At 45.2% G+C, this 20,776-nt stretch overlaps 2 protein-coding genes across 9 annotated transcripts in view; both read right to left on the reverse strand.

The window, feature by feature from the left end:
- NMT2 (N-myristoyltransferase 2) overlaps positions 1–18,561 on the reverse strand; it is a 63,459-nt gene extending 44,898 nt beyond the window's left edge. For 5 of the 8 annotated variants that reach the window (XM_057298826.2, XM_057298823.2, XM_057298825.1 and 2 more), the window contains exon 1: positions 18,336–18,561. In XM_057298826.2, coding sequence (XP_057154809.1) covers positions 18,336–18,445 — 110 coding nt within the window. In that variant the 5' untranslated portion in view covers positions 18,446–18,561. The remainder of the gene's footprint in view (positions 1–18,335) is intronic. The other 3 variants (XM_063607279.1, XM_055092439.2, XM_034930036.3) reach the window with 1 other exon arrangement.
- Positions 4,374–7,464, reverse strand: LOC100969281 (peptidyl-prolyl cis-trans isomerase A-like). Its single transcript, XM_034930039.3, has one exon. The coding sequence runs from the start codon at positions 5,257–5,259 to the stop codon at positions 4,621–4,623; it is 639 nt and encodes a 212-aa protein (XP_034785930.1). The 5' UTR covers positions 5,260–7,464; the 3' UTR covers positions 4,374–4,620.
- Positions 18,562–20,776: the final 2,215 nt, after the last annotated feature.

Genomic DNA, 20,776 nt, shown 5'->3' on the forward strand with positions numbered 1-20,776 from the left:
ACACCCACCGTTGGGGAAGTTAGCTAAGGTTAACTCAGGTTATCAGGGTGTACTGGCCAAAGTTGGTCCTCATCCTGGATCAGGGGCACCCATCTTACCTAAGTTGATCATGTGACCATCAAATTCGATAATGGATTTCACCTGCAGTTCAGGGTTTGAAGAAGTCACACAAATGAGTTTGTTTTTGTCAGTGGTTCATTTGTGTAATTCCAGTATGAGTTTCTTCACTCCTTTTTTTCCCAAGTGTAATGCAGAGTCCAGAGCAGGAAGACAACCTTCCAGCTGTCATCATCTGGCTGCACTATGGCCTCATCTAAAGTAGGATTTCAGCTCCATCATGGGTCTGGTAGCTTCAACCCATACTTAGTGTGCCCCTTCTCCTCTTGGGATTGGTGTAGAAAGTATCTACAAAGCAACATCGTCTCTGTGCAAAGCAGTAAGTCATGGACAAGCCCTAGAAGGCTCAGAGCTCAGAGCCGTCCCAAAAGTGTATGGCCAGTGAGGGACAAAGATCATCATCGAAGATCCATCAAGCAGGCAGGTGGCTACAGCTATTGAGGCTACAGCTTTGGACAAAGGTGACTGTGAGACTAGCCAATAATTTAAATATTTACACGGCTGTTAGCAGCAGAGGATGCCTAGCTCTAGACAATGGCTGAACAATACGCCCGGGAATCAATACAAGCGTGGCTGGAAGAGAGGAATCTTGATGATCCCCTTTGCTAGCTTCTAGTCCAGTTTGTTAACTGGTCCCTCTTCGCTAGCTTCTGGTCTAGTTTACTAACTAGTCCCTCTTCTTACATATTGGGTTGCTCCAAGTTTTTGGTTCTCCTAAACCTGTACCATATTTGAAATGTGGAAATGTATATTCTATCTCATTAGCTTCCTCCTTTTTTTTTTTTTTTTGAGACGGAGTTTCACTCTTGCTGCCCAGGCTGGAGTGCAATGGTGCAATCTCGGCTCACTGCAATCTCCGCCTCCTGGGTTTAGGCAATTCTCCTGCCTCAGCCTCCCAAGTAGCTGGGATTACAGGCATGCGCCACCATGCTGGCTAATTTTGTATTTTTAGTAGAGACGGGGTTTCTCCATGTTGGTCAGGCTGGTCTTGAACTCCCGACCTCAGGTGATCTGCCCGCCTCGGCCCTCCAAAGTGCTAGGATTGTAGGTGTGAGCCACAGTACCTGGCCAGCCTCCTCCTTTCATAATTATCAAACAATTTTGGTGTCTACATCACACAAAAGCCCAATTCTGATAAGAGATAATGTTAAACTATAAAAAACTTTCATATAACACTCATTGGCCAGAAACGCGTCTTGCATGAAGTTTAGTTTGTGAAGAAAGACCTGGCTTTGTAGACAGTGCAAGGTCGGAATACAGGAAGAAATATTTTCAATGCTTTAAAAATTTGTTATTTACATATCTTTAAGATCATTATATACAATTGAAGATGAAATTCAAATTGTTCAGCCATCTGACAGACAAACAGGGACAGATCCGTGGCTTATGAGCCTCGAGGGAGCTGGTGGCTCAGAAGAGCTGAGTTCTAGACAGTTTTAAAAAGAGAAAAAAAGTTGGCTGGGTGTGGTGGCTCACGCTGGTAATCCCAGCACTTTGGGAGGCTGAGGCAGGTGGATCACCTAAGGTCAGGAGTTCAAGACCAGCCTGGCCAACATGGTGAAACCCCGTCTCTACCAAAAATATAAAAAACTAGCCGGGTGTGGTGGCACGCGCCTATAATCCCAGCTACTCGGGAGGCTGAGGCAGGAGAACTACTTGAACCTGGGAGGCAGAGGTTGCAGTGAGCCAAGATCGTGCCACTGCACTCCAGCCTGGGCAACAGAGTAAAACTCTGTCTCAAAAACAAAAACAAAACAAAAGTTGTAATACTCAAACATAGAAATGAGATAGCTTGATCCAAGGCTGTGATATGAGCCAGTGATATGTGTCCAAGGGCAAAGGCCAGAGATGAGAGACGGAGAAAACAATTTCTATGAGCAAAGTCAAAGGTCAAAGACAAGTTGGTGAGGCTGTACAAATGGCGCTTTTCACCAGGAAGCACAAAGGTGAACCTGGAGTCCTCAAACACAAAAGGAAATGCACCTCCCAGATTCAAAAGGGAGCCAGAAGTCATAGTCCACTCTGGGATGGTAGAGGAAAGAAACAAATAAATTTTTAAAAAGCAGAGAAATACCACAGAGCTCTGAGAAGTTGTCTACAAGACAAGGAGCAAGTGGCAGTGTCTAGAAGGGATGGCTTAAAGCTGGGACAAGCAGGACTGGGGTCTCTCCTTTGCCAAAACGTATCTTTTCCCCTTTTCCTTAGGAAGTGACAGCAAAAAGTCAACTCAAGAAGAACCCTGGGGTCTGATGAGTCCCTGATACATAAAGTCTGTGGTTTTCTCAGAGCTATTCCCTCTCAGAACCTTCCCCAGCCTTCTGTTATCCCTGAGGATGGGGTCAGGCCCAGGACAAAGTATGTACTTGTCAAATCATGAGTTTTAAAGACAAATGCCTCCTTTTAAGCAGTTTTTTTCATTTACCAATAAAGACACTCATCCCCAGAGGGGTTAACTGACTTCCAAAGTCCAAGGGAGGGTTAGTGAAGGAAGCTTCTTGGTTCCTGGTTTAAAACTCATCTCAACACACCACACTGCCTTCCTAAAACTTAACTGAGAAAGATTTTCAAATATTCATCAGGAAATAGTCTGGAGAGGTGATACATGTACAAGGATATTAACTTCAGCCCTGTGTACTAGCACAAAAGACTTAAAACTACCTTACTGTCTACTAATAGGGGATGGATTGAAGAGGTAATGGTGTATCCATTCAATGCTACAATATACAGCAGCCCCCCCTTTTTTTTATGGAATGGAGGTTTAATAGAAGAGAAGGGAAAGAGAAACAGCTCTCTATATATAGAGAGAGGAGTCTCTGAGTGGAAAGGACCCACACACTGCCTTTTTAAAAAGGAGGTTGGAGCTGAACATGGTGGCTCACGCCTGTAATCCCAGCAACTCCAGAGGATCACTTGAAGTCAGGAGTTCCAGACCAGCCTGGGTAACACAGTGAGACCTCCCCTCCGCCATCTCTAAAAAAATACAATAAAACTAAAAGGAGGTTGATCTACGTATTTTGATATATAAAGACCTCCAGGATATGCTGTTAGTGAAAAATCAAGAGGCATGCTGCCATTTGTGTTGAAGGCCTGCAGAGGCACACGTGTGCACATGCTCCCATCCTTGCCACCACTGGAAGGACACACCAAGAGCCCACAACAGGAGCTGCCTATGGGGGAGAAGTTCAGCGCAGGGAGAATGAGACTTAACTTCGTTGCCTCCCCTTGATGGCTTTTGAATTTTGTACCACACAGCTGACCTCTGAATACGTCATACTACTTACTCAAAAAGTAACATAATGAAAACACGAAAATGTCTCTAAGGCCAAAGCTACACACAGATGTTTTGTTTTATTTTATTTTATTTTATTTTTTTTGAGACAGAGTCTCGTTCTGTCGCCCAGGCTGGAGTGCAGTGGCCAATCTCGGCTCACTGCAAGCTCCGCCTCCCAGGTTCACACCATTCTCCTGCCTCAGCCTCCTGAGTAGCTGGGACTACAGGTGCCCGCCACCACGCCCGGCTAATTTTTTTTTGTATTTTTAGTAGAGACGAGGTTTCACTGTGTTAGCCAGGATGGTCTCGATCTCCTGATCTCGTGATCCACCCGCTTCGCCTCCCAAAGTGCTGGGATTACAGGCGTGAGCCACCGCACCTGGCCTACACACAGACGTTTTATTAGTTAGTATACAGGTTGAGCTGCGTGGGCTCCAGTCCCAAAATAACAGCCACTCACAACACAAGCACATTTATCTTTCGTGAAAAGGTCTCTGCATCCCTCAGTGGGGAATTTGTGCCCTAAAATGACAGCAGGGCTGGCTCCCTCTGTCCTGTCTCCCCTGCCCCCAGGATGCTGGCTTGGTGCAGGTGCTGTGGGATGACTTCCTACCACTGGTACACATATCCCAGCCAGCAGGAGGGATGAGTGGGGCCCTCCAGGTGCCCAGAACAAACTGTCACTGTGGAAGAAGGGGCCCACTGGCAGCCTTGGCCATGAGGGTCCAGCAATAGGGGACTAAATAAATAATGGTACCCTGTGTAGAACCACATGACGGGATGGCCAGCCAATTGACCTGACTCAGGTGCAGGCTGTGTGGTGACCTGGAAAGACATTCAGTTCCTTTCAAATGACAACAGATGAATACAAACAGTATACAGTAGGTGCCCCTTATCCTCAAGAAGGCATTCCAAGTCTCCCAGGAGATGCCTAAAACCATGGCTAGTACCCACTCCTAAACTTCATAGCCTATGCACAAAGGTATTTTTCCTTTTTCACAATTTTATGGGTAGATCATTATTATTTTTTGTTAGTTTTTATTTCATAGTCATAAACTTAACTCTGCAATCCAGCTAGGCATGGAAGGGGACAAGGAAAACATAGAACCCAAAGGGAACTGCAGTGAGAGCACAAAGATTCTAGGATACTGCGAGCAAATGGGGTGGAGGGTGTTCTTCTGAGCTACAAAAGGAATGGTCTGGTGGTTAAGATAAAACACAAGTCAAACTTATTAGAGTTGTCCACAGTCAGCAGTGGTGATCTTCTTCCTGCTCTTGCCATTCTTGGACCCATAGCGCTTCATGGCCTCCACAATCTTGATGCCTTCTTTCACCCTGCCAGAGACCACATGCTTGCCATCCAACCACTCGGTCTTGGCAGTGCAGATGAAAAACTGGGAATCGTTTGTGTTGGGTCCAGCATTTGCCATGGACAAGATGCCAGGACCTGTATGCTTCATGGACAAGATGCCAGGACCTGTATGCTTCAGAATGAAGTTCTCATCATCAAATTTCTCCCTGTAGACAGACTTGCCACCAGTGCCATTATGGCATGTAAAGTCACCACCCTGACACAAAAGCCCTAGAATAATTCTGTGAAAGCAGGAACCCTTATAACCAAATACTTTCTCTCCAGTGCTCAGAGCACGAAAGATTTCTGTCTTTGGAAACTTGTCTGCAAACAGTTCGAAGGAGACGTGCCCCAAGGCCTCGCTGTTGATGGCGATGTTGAAGAACATGGTGGGGTTGACCATGGCTGGTAGTACAGGGCTCCTGGTGGCGGTGGCGTCTGCAAAGCCTTTTTTGTTGTGTTTTTTTAAGAGATTGGGTCTCACTCTGTCATCCAGGCTGAAGTGCAGTGATGCAATCATAGCTCACTGCAGCCTTGAACTTCCGGGCTCAAGTGATCCTCCCGCCTCAGCCTCCTGAGTAGCTAGGAGTACAGGTGTATGCCACTATGCCGGGCTAGTTTTTTTTTTTTTTTTTTTTTTGTAGAGGCAGGATCTTGCTATATTACCCAGACTGATCTCGAACTCCTGGGCTCAAGTGATCCTCCCACCTTGGCCTCCCAAAGTGGTGGGATTATAGACATGAGCCACTGCACCTGGCCCCAAGGATTCCTTCTTACAACCACAGTATATGATCTTCTTTTCTTATTGAGAACTTTCACCTTTTCACTTAAGAAAGCACTTTATGGCTTCTCTATGGTGTATCCAAATTGCCAGTGCCACTCCTCTTGTGCTTTAAGGCCATGGAAGTAAAGTAAGGGTCACTTGACCACAAGCACTGTGATTCCAAGACAGTGAATTTGATCACAGAGATGGCTACTAAGTGACCTGCAGGCGGGGATGCTGGCAAAGAGAAAAGTCGCATCCAGGGCGGGACAGGGTGGGATGGCCCCAGATTTCATCATGCTACTTGGAAGGGCATGAAATTTAGAACTTAGGAATTGTTTCTGGAATTTTCCATGGAATATTTTTGAACCAACGTTGACCAAGGGTAACTGAAACTGCAGAAAGCAAAATCACAGATAAGGGGGTGATGTGGTTTGGGTGTGTCCCCATCCAAATCTCATATTGAACTGTAGTTCCCATAATCCCCATATGTTATGGGAGGGACCTGGAGGGAAGTAACTGAATCATGGGGGCGGTTACCCTCATGCTGTACTCATGACAGGGAATGAGTTCTCATGAAATCTGACGATTTTATAAAGGGCTTTCACCCCCCTCACTCTCACTCTTCTCTCTCCTGCCACCCTGTGAAGAAGGATGTGTTTGCTTCCCCTTCTGCCATGAGTGTAAGTTTCCTAAGGCTTCTTCAACTATGCAGAACTGTGAGTCAATTAAACCTCTTCCTTTAAAAATTACCCGGTCTAACGTACATTCTTATAGCAGCATGAGAACGGACTAATACGGGGCGGAGGCTACCATATTTGCATTTTTGTAAATATTTATAAATAGGAAAATGTATATATGAATATACCAAGGCATGGCGTTTTTGCTTAGTGATTCATTCGAATGTTCTACATTAAAAATGTGGTTTCAGGCCAGGCGCGGTGGCTCACGCCTGTAATCTAAGCACTTTGGGAGGTCGAGGCGGGAGGATCACAAGGTCAGGAGTTTGAGACCAGCCTGACCAACATGGTGAAACCCCATCTCTACTAAAAATACAAAAATTAGCCATACGTGGTGGCACATGCCTGTAATCCCAGCTACTCAGGAGGCTGAGGCAGGAGAATTGCGTGAACCCGGGAGGCGGAGGTTGCAGTGAGCCGAGATTGTGCCACTGCACTCCAGCCTGAGCGACAGAGCTAGACTCTGTCTCAACAACAACAAAAAAAAGGTTTCGCAAAAAGAACTTTTTAAAAACTTCATTTGGAAACCAAAATAAGCACTCTGCTTTCACTGGTTCTTTCTTCAGTTTTCTTAAAATGTTAATAAATACCCCTAAAGTAGTGAAGAACAACTATCCCCCTGCCCTCCCAAAAAAAGAAACACTAAAGGAAAAAACTATGGGAATTTCTTATATTAACTGAATCCCTAGCCTTCTCTGGGAAGGTACTATATGAGCTGGAACACTGAGAGAACACAGCTACGGAAATAAAGAAGTCCCTATTTCCCCGGGGCACTGTGAGTTTAAGCCAGGAACAGAAGCGCACTAAACAAAACAGAAACTGTAAAGGTGACATCCCAATTCAGTCCTCGACTCCAACCAGGTTTTCTCCTAAGGCTGGGAAAGCATGACAGGCCACTAACTTACTCAAAGCATCTACAAAGAGCCACCATCCAGGGCAGACTGGGCATAGGCTGCAGCAATGGGGTACAAGAGGGCTGAAGTGGGTACCTCCCGGCAGCGCTTTCACCCAGGAGATGAAAAACCAGATTCCGTGGGCCATGTCACTTCTCACAGGAACCTGGCTTCGTGGAACTCTGAATGATGGTGATGCTGGGGGCAGGGGGCAGAGGCTCCAGAGAAAGGGGTGCTGATATGTACAAGGCTACAGGTAAGGCAGTCAGAAAAGAGATGATTAAGCCATGAAAGAAGCAAAAAAGAAAAAAACTTGTTACTAAGTACACTGATGCTATAAAATAAAAGGAGTCCTTTAAGGAACTAGAGACAAAAGAGTTCCTAATTATTGATTTGCAATATTCTTTAAGCAAAGAAATGTATGATTTTAAAAAAATTAATTCATTGACCCATTACACTGGTGAATTTTGGCTCCAAAGGTGTTCAGGTTGGTAATCAATCTATGACTTATAAAGAAAAAGACCTTGAGACATTATCAAATTACTCTTATTGAGAGTCCAAGAGACTGTAGTTTAGTGAAAAGCAACAGATTTACAGTCAGATAGACTTAAAAGCTAAGTTTGAATTTGAGTTATGGCCTGGATAACTTATTAAAACTGATAAGCCACAATCTCTTCATTTGTTATTGTAATGAGTCAACCAGGGAAAATATATAAGGCTGGGCACGGTGGCTCACGCTTGTAGACCCAGCACTTTGGGAGGCCAAAGGAGGGCAGATCACTTGAGGTCAGGAGTTCAAGACCATCCTGGCCAACATGGCAAAAATCCATTTCTACTAAAAATACAAAAATTAGCCGGGCATGGTGGCAGGCGCCTGTAATCCCAGCTACTTGGGAGGCTGAGGCAGGAGAATCTCCTGAACCCAGGAGGTGGAGGTTGCAGTGAGCCAAGATCACGCCACTGCACTCCAGCCTGGGTAACAGAGCGATACTCTGTCTCAAAAAAAAAAAAAAGAAAAATACATAAGCATATGCCAAGAGGTCAAAAAATTAGTTACCATTTAAAAATGTTGGGCCCTATACAGCAGACCAAAACTAAAAACTCTACAGCCAAAGTCCTCTCAATGAGAAGTAGAAAAAGAAAAGCCTTCACATATTCTTAATGCATATAAAATAAAGACAATTTGAAATAAATTTGTCAATGGGAATTAAGAGCTATTGGAATCCATTCTGCAAATCTTTAGTAAGTTACAAACACATGCAAGGTACCAGGTATTGCAAGGATTGGAGACTGAAAGTGCTGTCTCCATGCACACAATCTACCTGTGAGTAGACAGGCAGACACGCTGTGTTCTGCAAACATGTTCTGAGGTGTGTCTTAGTTCAGCCTGCTATTACAGAATACGATAGACTGATTACTTAAAGAAAAGACATTTATTTCTTACAGTTCTGGAGGCTGGAAGTCCACCAAGATCAGGGTGCCAGCAGGGTCAGGTTTTTGGTGAGGGCCTCATTCTTGGCAGAGCAACAAAGCACTGGACTCTATCTCTTTATAAGCATACACTGATCTGATTCATAGGGACTCCACCCTTGTAAGCTATTTACCCCCCAAAGGTGCCACCTCCAGACACCATCACGTTGGGGATTTAGGCTTCAACATATGAATTGGCAGGGAGATACAATTCAGTCCCAGCAACGTGCCAGCATTGTTCACTATGTCCTTCCCTGAAAACTCCCTTTGCCCACAGGTCTCACCAAAGGTGTGGCCCTCAGTGGCCATGTTGTACCACACAATTCTCTTCTACCCCTCCCTTTCCCTTCTCCATCACAGTGGACTGGATCATGCCTGGATAATCCCTTTCTTGGCCAGAAACCAGTGGGATCCTTTCTGGAGAATCTGAACTAAGGAACAGATGCTTGGGGCAGTCTAGTTGACAGAGACTGAGACAGAAAGGGAGAGAGGTTAGAAAGACAGATGGACCTTGGGTACTTGACTTTCTATAATGTTTAATTCTAATAAAGTCCAGCCATACTTTATTTTCAGATAACCTATTGTATATTTAAATAAAACCTCCTTAAAATATTTATTTATTTATTTATTTATTTATTTATTTATTTATTTATTTATTTATTGAGACAGAGTCTCACTGTCGCCCAGGCTCACTGGAGTACAGTGGCACAATCTCGGCTCACTGCAGTATGTGCTTATAAAGTGATCTCCATCTCCCGGGTTCAAGCAATTCTGCCTCAGCCTCCCGATTAGCTGGGATTACAGGTGCCCGCCATCGTGCCAGACTAATTTTTGTATTTTCAGTAGAGATGGGGTTTCACCATGTAGCCCAGGCTGCTCTCGAACTACTGACCTCAGGTGATCCACCCGCCTCGGCCTCCCAAAGTGCTGGGATTACAGGCGTGAGCCACTGCGCCCAGCAAAATAAAACCTTTTACTCTAGCTGGTTGGTAGATGCTACACACACATTAAGCAACAGACGCAAAGACCCACATCTCCCATTTGTGATTGTGGACAAGGAACTCACCTCTAGTAGCCACAGCTTGGGGCAGGAGAATGAGGGTCTGCCCGAGCAGAGGGCTGGGGAGATAAGGTGAGAGCAACTGGGAAAGATGTCACGGGAAAGATACACTCACTAAGAGCTACAGGGCTTCCGGCAGGGGTCAGCGCCTTTGGTCATAGTGGCTGCGGAAGGCTTCATGAAAGAAAGGACATTTGCGCTGACCTTGAACTTAGAGAAGAGGAGAAGAAAGATCAGGAGACACTCTCAGAAGCAGAGGAAGCCATGACCCACAGAAAGGCATGGGCAGTAACAAATTCCTCTTGGTGAACAATGATGTCTGACACTGAATTCAAAGTTGTTTTCTGCGCTACTCTAATCAGACCTCCCTCCCTCCCCATTAGCCACAAACGCTTCAGCAAATGCTGTGCACAATAGCTGGATTTTAGTGATTCCTGGGAGGAGGGTGGTGAGAGACACAGAACTGAAGATAACCGTGTTCCACCCAAGGTCAAATGTTGAAGAAAAAGAGCACCCTAAGGACACACAGGCACAAGGAGCCCGGTGATGGGGCAAGTTGGCTGCAGTGTGGGTGTGCCTGAGGACCATGAAAACTTAAGACCCCAAGAAACCCCCATGAACATGTATCAGCTCAGGCCATTTGGTTTAGATAGTAAAGGAAAGGTGCCAGGTGCAGTGGCTCACACCTGTAATCCCAGCACTTTGGGAGGCTGAGGTGGGGAGATTGTTTGAGATCGCTTGAGATCAGGAGTTCGAGACCAGCCGGCCAACGTGGTGAAACCCCGTCTCTACTAAAAATACAAAAATTAGCTAGGCATGGTAGTGTGCGTCTATAATCCTGCCTACTTGGGAGGCTGAGGCAGGAGAATTGCTTGAACCTGGGAGGTGGACGTTGCAGTGAGCAAAGATGACGACACTGCACTCCAGCCTGGGCAACAGAGTAAGACTCCATTGCAAAAAATAAAAAATAAAGGACAGGCGATCCCAGCATGTGAAAGGACATGGAAACCCTTTGGTAATAGAACAACAGGGAAAAAATGCCAGAAGCTTCTAGACTGAAAACAAGTTAAAACAGACAAAAAGAATAAGATTACCTACAAAAGACAGAGAAGCAGAGAAAACAGCATCTGGCCAGGCACAGTGGCTCACACCTGTAGTCCCAGCACTTTGGGGAACCGAGTCAGGTGGATCACCTGAGGTCAAGGTCAGGAGTTCGAGACCAGCCTGGCCTGGGTGACAGAGCGAGACTCTGCCTCAAAAATCAAAAAAAAAAACAAAGAAAACAACATCTGTACCAGTAAATACTGGAAGATATTAAAACAACGTTTATGGAGTTTCAAGGAAAACGATTGTTATCATAGAGTCACATGCACACCCAGGCTATGCATTATGTGGGAGGGGAAAAGAATGGCATTTTCAGACACGCAAGAACTCAAAATATATCATCCACTCACTCTAAGAAAAAAAATCATGTGAGAATGCTATTAAAGAAGAAAAAGACAGGATGTGTTTTATTTTTTACTTTTATTTTTTTGAGACAGAGTCTTGCTCTGTCGCCCAGGCTGGAGTGCAATGGTGCAATCTCGACTCACTGCAACCTCCACCTCCTGGGTTCAAGTGATTCTCCTGCCTGCCTCAGCCTCCCGAGTAGCTGAGATTACATATGCCCCCCACCACACCTGGCTAATTTTTTTTTGTATTTTTAGTAGAGATGGGGTTTCACCATGTTGTCCAGGCTGGTCTCGAACTCCTGACCTCAGGTGATCCGCCCACCCCGGCCTCCCAAAGTGCTGGGATTACAGGTGCGAGCCACCACGCCTGGCCGGGAGGATGTGTTTTATAAAGAACGATGGAAACCCATAAAAACAATAAAGCTGTCAGGAAAGTCTAAAATGTTTTTGTTAACAGGAATGTGAAACATGTAATAGTTAAGAAAAAAGTCTCTAGTGACACAAGGGCAAAAATAAAAGAATTAGAATTCCAGGTTATTTCAATTAAACCTAGGAAATGAAAAGAAGTCAAAATATCCTACATGACTTTTCTTGTGAGATGGTAGAATATTTTAAATAGTGGTTAATTTTTTGATATGGATAAAGAAATATAGATGAAAACATACTTGTTCAAAATGTACAGATCGCCGGGCACGGTGGCTCACGCCTGTAGTCCCAACACTTTGGGAGACAGAGGTGGGTGAACTGCCTGAGTTCAGGAGTTTGAGACCAGCCTAGACAACATAGTGAGACCCTGTCTCTACAAAAATACAAAAATTAGCCAGGTGTGGTGGCATGTGCCTGTAGCCCTAGCTACTTGAGAGACTGAGGTGGGAGGATCACTTGAGTCCAGGAGGTCAAGGCTGTAGTGAGCTGAGATTGTGCCACTGCACTCCAGCCCAGATGACAGAGTGAGACCTTGTCTCAAAAAAAAAAAAAAAAAAAAAAGTGTACAGATAATCCACAGAAGAAAAAAAGAACGAAAACCAGACATATTCTACCAAAGACAGGAAATAAAATACAGAAATTTTTGAGTACCAAGAAAGCTTATAAACAAAATTCAAAGACTGAATATGATCTGAGCTATCCAGTATGATAGCCACTAGTCACATGGAGCTATTTAAATTTAAATTAATTCAAATAAAATAAAAACATTCAGCTCAGTCACACTTGTCACATGCAAGTGCTCCATGTGTTGATGACTGCCCAACTGGATTACTATCACCCCAGAAAGTTCCAGCACACAACAATAAGAGTCAGCGAAACATACATGGTAACAAATGCACCCAGGTACAATAAGATCCCAGCAATGTTAAACACACACACATATTAAAAAGTGAGTTCATTAAACTATCAGTGGTGACAGCTCTGGGAAATAAGGTGACCAGGGGCTTTCACTCTACCTTATATACCTTATTGTTTGATATATATATATTTTATTTATATATATATTTGATTTATATATCTCTATGTATTTGATATTATATATCTGTATTTGATATTTATATATCTCTATATATTTGATATTTATATATCTATATATTTGATATCTTTTGATATTTATATATGTGATATATATAAATATATACATATAAGAGAGAGATATATATATATGTATATTTTTAGACAGAGTCTCATTCTGTTGCCCAGGCTGGAGTACAGTAGTGCGATCACAGCTCTCTGGGCCGAAGCAATTCTCCCATCTCAGCCTCCCAAGTAGCTGGAACTATACGCATGCACCACCATGTCTAGCTCATTTTTTATTTCATCGAGATAGGGTCTTGCTATGTTGCCCAGGTTGATCTTGAATTCTTGGCCTCAAGCGATCCTCCACCTTGGCTTCCCAAAGCACTGGGATGACAGGCATGAGCCACCACACCTGGCCCTATTGTTTGATTTTTGAATAAGCGTATTTTTAAAAAGTCATTAACATGTTTTCAAAGGAAACAACAATCAATTTCTTGAACTTGGAGTAGAACTTGGTTCTGTTAAAATAAAGTGATTTTAACTAGTATAGATGTATAACGTACATTTGCACTAACAAACAAAGATGGCAAAGTATGTGTCCTATATTTAGACAACCCTGGAAAAAATTTGTTCTGGGCCAAAGGGTGACATCACCCATTCAGATGCAAGTCTTAGCAGATACTTGATCATTTCAAACAGTAGTTCTTGGTTTGAGGAGGTCCCTCAGGCAAAGACTGTCGTTAATCTATTTTTCCATTTAGATTTATACAGTTGATAACAGATCAAATTTCAGAAAGGGCAGCTTTGAGTTATCCCTAAATTTTCCGTAAGAAAAACTTATTGCAAGTCATAATGTTTCTGCGTTTTCCCACTGATACCACACAGCTGACAAAGGGGAAGTTCCCAACTCAATTTCAACAATAGACAGATAAAGTCAGATACAACAACATAGTGCCCAAAGAAGAACTTCCTTTTTTTTCCCCCTAAATTGGGGATGGTAGAAGACAGATTATGTTCTTTGTTAAAAGAATTCCAAAGTTTTCATCTTTGTCCAATACCAGATCTTCAATCTTTCTAAGAAAAAGAACTCTTAAAAACGTCTTAGGCCGGGCACGGTGGCTCACGCCTGTAATCCCAGCACTTTGGGAGGCCGAGGCGGGCGGATCACAAGGTCAGGAGATGGAGACCATCCTGGCTAACATGGTGAAACCCCGTCTCTACTAAAAATACAAAAAAATTAGCCGGGCGTGGTGGCGGGCGCCTACTGTAGTCCCAGCTACTCCGGAAGCTGAGGCAAGAGAATGGCATGAACCTGGGAGGCAGAGCTTGCAGTGAGCCGAGATCGCGCCACTGCACTTCAGCCTGGGGGACAGAGCGAGAATTGGTCTCAAAAAAAAAAAAAAAAAAAAAGGTCTTAACCCTATTTCATGTCTACCCCAGGGACTAATTTAGTCATGTATCTGCCCACAAAAACATACTCACCTATGTTTATTTTGGTTCCTATATAAATCTTCTTAGTAGCTGCTTCCAGTGAATATTGAGGGAAAAGCTCTCTTAACGGAAAGCTATGAGAAACATCTATTTTTCTAGGAAGTATATGCGCTCTGTAAGTCAATGTTGGTTAAGCAAGGGGACAGATTTGGTTTTGTTACCAAAGTTCAACACGAATTTTATTTGACTCTGTCTCCAACAATGGACCATAACATTAGCTCAGTACGAGATCATGACCAATACCAAATGTATTTCATAACTGGAGAAGCCGGACATCAAAAGGACAGCGAGAAGACAGTGGGTTCTAAATAATTCTTCAACAATTTGGCCTGTCCTCAATGTCCCCAAAGCCCTTCAGAAGAAAGTAACAGAAGGCAAAAACACAGCAAAATGAGGGAAGTATTAAAGATCCTTGAGCATCTTAACCTCAGATCCAACAGTGAAAGCTCCTAGGAAATTCATCCTCCAGGCCCCGCACCATGGCCTGTAATCCCAGCACTTTGGGAGGCCGAGGCCTGGGGATCACCTGAGGTCAGGAGTTCAAGACCAGCCTGACCAACATGGTAAAACCCCATCTCTACTAAAAATACAAAATTAGCCAGGTATGGTGGCGCACGCCTGTAATCCCAGCACTTTGGGATGCAGAGGCGGGGATCACCTCAGGTCAGGAGTTTGAGACCAGCCTAACCAACACGGTAAAATCCCGTCTCTATTAAAAATACAAAATTAGCTGGGCGTGGTGATGCACGCCTGTAATCCCAGCTACTTGGGAGGCTGAGGCAGAAGAATTGCTTGAACCCGGGAGGCGGAGGTTGCAGTGCACCAAGATCGTACTATTGCACTCCAGCCTGGGTGACAAGAGCAAAACTCCATCTCAAAAAAAAAAAAAATCATCCTCCAGGTCACCTCTTTTGTACCACTACCACCCATAGCAGAACAGAAATCTTCAGTAATCTGGACTATTTCTAATAATTCATATAGGAAGCTGGACTGAGGTTAATTTTTATCTATGTAGAAAGTCTTTCCAGGCTCCTTCAAGCTCTTTATAAAGACCTACTCCCTAATTCTAATTGCAAATCACATGTTAAAGTAAGTTATATAAAGATCTCTTTAGGCAATCCTCTATTAGCCTGGTTCTAATTGCCACACATTGTTTGAAAATAATAAAATTATACTTGTCTGAATATAGTCTCACTAATTAAAACTGACAATCCCTTCTTCCCCCATGTTTTTTGTAATTCATGAAAGTTTTATAGTGGTTTGCCACTTCCACGCTTGGGTGGACCAAAAAGTTAAAGAGTACATTTAACTCTTTACACTGGCTTACACCTGTAATCCCAGCACTTTGGGAGGCCGAGGCAAGCATATCACCTAAGGTCAGAAGTTCGAGACCAGCCTGGCAAACATGGTGAAACCCCATCTCTACTAAAAATACAAAAATTAGCTGGGTGTGGTGCCACGCGCCTGTAATCCCAGCTACTCAGGAGGCTGAGACAGGAGAATTGCTTGAATCCAGGAGGCGGAGGTTGCAGTGAGCCGAGATTGCACCACCGCACTCCAGCCTGGGTGACAGAGAAAGACTGTCTCAAAAAAAAAAAAAAAAAAAAAAGGTACATTTTCCATGAAAAACAAGATATAAAGACAGTGAGACTCAAGTATTTTATAATACTTACGCCATTGCTTTTAATTAAACATAAAACATCTGATATTTCATTCATGGACTCTTAGCATTATCTATAAAACGAAATACCCTTTTTAGTCCATGAAGAAAATTCCATGAAAATAAAAGAAAAGCATATGCAGTTTTACATATTTAAATACTTACATTTTGGTGCAAAACAAGACTCTAATTGGGTATTTTCCTTTTATTTGAGGCTTTAGTTTCAACTTAATATGTCTAAAAGGACTAGTAAATACATTATACTGAGTGGTGGGGTAAATGAATTCTTTCAGGCCACAAGGGCACTATTCAGTAAATTACCTCTCTGCACTGGCTGCTGCCTGGTGGCCTCAAATTGACAAACTGCCTTTAAGAGGTGAAACATGTTCTTATTGATTCATCCAAAGGCTCATTATTTGTTATTTATTTAAACTGATGGGAATGAAGAGGCCGAGTATAGAAAAAGAGTCTTTCAAATTTTAACATTTACAAACTTGAGCTACTTAAAGAAAACCTAGGTTTCTACTGCGATATCATCAGTACACGAGCCAAATAAAACACATTTACTCCCCCAAATTTGGCACACATTGTCTAAATTCAAATCCAAACAGGCAATCCAAGGAGAGCAGTCATTTGGAGTTTTCTTAATCTCCTTACATTTAAATAGAGTACAATACATCCATTATGTTAATCTTTTCCCACTAGAAGCTATTAACATGGTATCTGCTCTTGGTTAAAACATTTCAGTCCATGGGGCATCTCTAAATTTTGATTAACCTTTCTAATATATAAAATGTGCTGATATACAAAACTGAAAACTTCCGAAGGCAGCACAGATGCCTCTGGGTGCTACTCTGGGAACTTTAGCTTCTTGAAAGGTGTCGGGGGACAGGCTCAGATCAATGCGCACACAGATGAGGAATTCTTTGTACCAGGGACATTCTCAACAGTGTAGGCAAAGAAGTCCTAATCAAGCCCCCAACCTAGAATATCAATCAAAGGAGGAACAATGAACAGAAATTACAGCAGAGAAGATAAAAGTCCAGGGTCTCTCCAGAAAGAAAACACAGGTACTGAAGCTAATCCATCAGCTTGCATCTGCACCTGGGCCCATTTCTGGCAATAGAACTACCGTTTCAAAAACATATTTGTATTTAGCTATCTATCACAAACACGTTTCTATCCCTGCATAAACAGAGCTCAGGTTCAGATTCCTATGCAATTTCCTTTCCTCTCTTTAAAAAAAAATATTCTAGACTCGAACATTCGATACTTGCAGCCGCCACTGAAGTATTCACGGCAAAGATAAAAACAACTTGCAAATGGGAGATGCACATAGTCAGCTTTTCTTTTTCTTGATTTCTTGTTAATATTTTATAATGAATTAGAGGTCAGTCAAAAGTCCCTTTCTATAATAAATCTTAAAGTAGACAAGTAGAATGCAAATGATTTACACTTTCAATGATCAATCATTTCAAGAATCTCTCTATGAACTCAGTAAACCATCTGTGACTCAGGCCTCCCTATCATGTTTTTTAAGCTGACCCACTTCTCCGTCACTCACCATGGTTCGAAAAATCTCACTTCTAAGGGTGTAGCAAGAACCGCTCTGTGCCAGCGCATAGTTTGAATCCAATAGGGTAAAAGGGTAATGTAAACAGCACTTTAAAAGGACACCAGTTTTTATTTAAAATGACCCACTGCCTCTAAAAAGAGAGCATCAACACCGGCCTTCACCTGAAGCAATCCTTTTCTCCAACAGAAGAGCAAATCAAGTCTGCAGGGTTCGGGGGCAAAGGGAAAGGATTAAGAAACCCGATCAAGTGTGAAAATGCGTGGTGCATCGAGTTTTGGAGATCAAATACCAGCTTTGCAAACAGGATACGGCCAGGTCAGCGGGAGCCCGGTTCAGGGGATCGGCCCTGCTCTGAAGAGCTCTAGGGACAGGCGAGGCGGTGCAAAGCCCAGTATCCCCAGCAGGGGCCGGGCCCGGGACCCCCTCGGCGCCAGAACTTTGCGCAGTTGGCCGCCTGTGGCCCCGACACCATCAGGGGCACCTCCACGCCGCTCCACCCACGTCTTTGCCCATTCTTTTCGGGTGGCGGCTGCGGAGAGGGAGTCTGAAGGGACTTAACAAGGATGGCAGGGGGCAGGGGAGGGCGACCTCCTACCCCAGGCTGCGGCCGCCACAAAGGGAAGGGCGTAGCGCCTCTCCTCGGCGCCCACCGGAGCCACCCGCGGGCGAGGGCAACATGCGCCTCCTGGGCCAGGCCGCCGGCGGGGATGGGCGAGGCTGGCCGGGGGCGCGCGGCAAGTGACAGTAGCGTCTCCCCGCCCGGGCCCCAGCCTCCCCGCCCACCCCGGGCCTCGCCTCCCCGCGCACTGCACTCTCCCGCGAGCCGCGCGCCCCGGACCTCACCATGGGCTCCGCGCCACGGAGAAGCCATCGCGGGGCGGAGCGGCCGAAGAACCCCCAGTCCTGGGAGCCACCCCCGAGCGGGAGACCCTGGCGCGCGCGGTCCCCGCCCTGTCGCGCCCGGTGCGCCAGCGCGCCTCCCCTACCCTTTGGCGTGCTCCGTCTCCTCCTCATTGTCCCCGTCTATCCCGCACGTGTCCTGGTCGTCCAGTTCCAGGCTCTGCTGGCTGGCCGCAGACTCGCTGTCCTCCGCCATCGCGGCGGCGCTGGCTGGGGAGGCGGCGCTCGGGGCCGGGCCGGGGCGGCCGCAGCTCCCTCTAGTGCCTCCCGCCGTACTGCTTGGAGTCGGAGCCCGGGCGCTACGCCCCGCCCCGCCCGCGCCCCGCCCGCGCCCCGCCCCCTCCCCGCCCTCCATCCCCGCCCCTCACCGTCCGCGCCCTGCCCGCCGGCCCCGCCCTGCCCGCCGGCCCCGCCCTGCCCCACGGGCTTGAACCCCGCCCACCTCTTCGTCCCTCCCCACCAAGCCCCGCCTCTCCCTGTCCCGCCGGCTTCAATCCAGCTCTCTAACCCCGCCCGCCTCTGAGACCCCTCCCCTCCAGCCCCGCCTTTCCCCACCCTGCCGGCTTCAAACCCGCCCTCTAACCCCGCCCACCGCTGCAGCCCCCCCCCCCCCCCGATGGCCCCGCCCCTCCCCGCCCCGCCAGCTCCAACCCTGCTCACCCTGGCCAGCCCTGCACAGGGCCGAGTCCTGTACATCCAGGCCTGCGCGGTGCCTCTGCCTGGGGCTCGGCTCTCAAAGCTGCAAACGTGCAGACTTGACATCCTGAGTGGCGGCATTTTTGGAACACAGGCCATGCGATTTTACTTCTGGACGAATTAGGGAGCGCTCCCAGCCCGTGCAGGGGTTTTTCCCACTCAGGAGTAGGCACTCAGGGATGGGGCTTTCCAGAAACTCTTCCCGCCCCTCCACATACATGTTAACCATTCCATTTCGCATCTATCTATCCATCTAATACATTATAAAATCAAATTCAAAGTCAAAACAGTATTTCCAGCCCTCCACCGCCCTGTCCCAACCAGGCTTGCAGCACTAAAACTCTTGACAGAAATTTTTGAGCTACCCCTGCTTTCCCTGGACACTACTACGGACGGCTCAGACCAGAACAGACATCTTGAGGGACATGGGGACGTGTCCACGATGCTGGGGGATTGGACAGTTTCAGGTAGGCCACCCTGGCTTTCCCAAAGTCAAGGTCATGACCTAGATTTCCAAGCAAACGTGCACGGCCTTCTGTGCTGAAATTGTCCGCTGTCTCTCTCAGAAGAGGGAAGGGAGGCACTCTGTAGTATTGCCAAATAGAAGACCGGTGAAGTTCAGCCTCTCTTATTTGCTACTGCATTCTGTACAGAGCTGTCCTGTCCTTTGCTTTGCTGAGATGATCTTGTTCAAATGTGCTGCTAGGCCACCGGAAGTCTCCGCAGTGGTTTTGCAAAGATAATCATCAGAACCCATTCAGTGAGGAAAATGAGACTTTAAAGAGCCACCTGAATTTTTTGGTGTGGGTCCTTTTTTTGCAGAAGATACTAGGAGCATTTTATGGCTTTTTTCCCCAAGGGAGACTATGTTTTTAAAACGCAATGAGCTAGAAGTATCAAAAGATGAAAACTGCAGAGCGATTTCAAAGCCCGTCAGCTGTTTGGCATTGAGACAACTAAAATTCTGTAAGAAGGGCAAATGGGGTCAAAACACAAAAGGAAATACAATATTGCCTTTAACAACGGCAACTATTTCTGAGGCAAAATGTCACATGTCACCTCTGTGAAACTTTAGGATAAAAGCAAATACAGATGAGTGAGGTTCCTGCAGCTCATCTCTGTGAACATGGATTGTAGGAGAACCCGCAGCCCGCTCGGGTAACCAACAGGAAACTGGCCAGGAGCAAGACTATCAATCAAATCATCCACTCTAACCTGCCAGAAGGGTTCTCTAAAAGAGTTTTTAAAACTTAAGGCAAAGGAAACTCAGCAGTCATATATTTATCTGAATTTTCAAGAAGTTTTGACTAAGAACTGCTCTAAAAAAGAATAAGAAAACAAATAATCCTGGAAAAATAAAATGAGGGCATCAAAAACCAGTGAAACACTAGAAAACAATGACAAACAGGGAACATCTGTTCCCCAGAATGGAAACAAGTTGGTACAGTACTGGATTGAAGTACATCGGTACAGTACTTGATTGAAGTATTATATAATACAAATGTTTTACAGCATTAATCTTTGGAAGGAAGGAAAAGTTTACAGATGACCCTGGGGCTTCCTAAATCCTACTGTCCTGTATAGAAACACTATGTTTCTAAACATTTTTACTTATTTCCCTGGCTTAATTTCAGAATTTGGAGAATTGGAACCAAGTGGCAACTTCCAGCATCTTAGATCTAAAGTTTATTTGGTGGATGGGAGCACTGTGAAATGGCTGCCAGTGTATTATTTTTTCAAGTTTCAGTTATTTATTAATCAGTGTAATCTCCAATAGATTACATCAACATGATTTCATTCATTTAGAGGAGAACTATTTCCTGGTGAAGTG

The sequence above is a fragment of the Pan paniscus genome, chromosome 8 (assembly GCF_029289425.2).
Source record: "Pan paniscus chromosome 8, NHGRI_mPanPan1-v2.0_pri, whole genome shotgun sequence".
Classification (NCBI taxonomy): domain Eukaryota; kingdom Metazoa; phylum Chordata; class Mammalia; order Primates; family Hominidae; genus Pan; species Pan paniscus.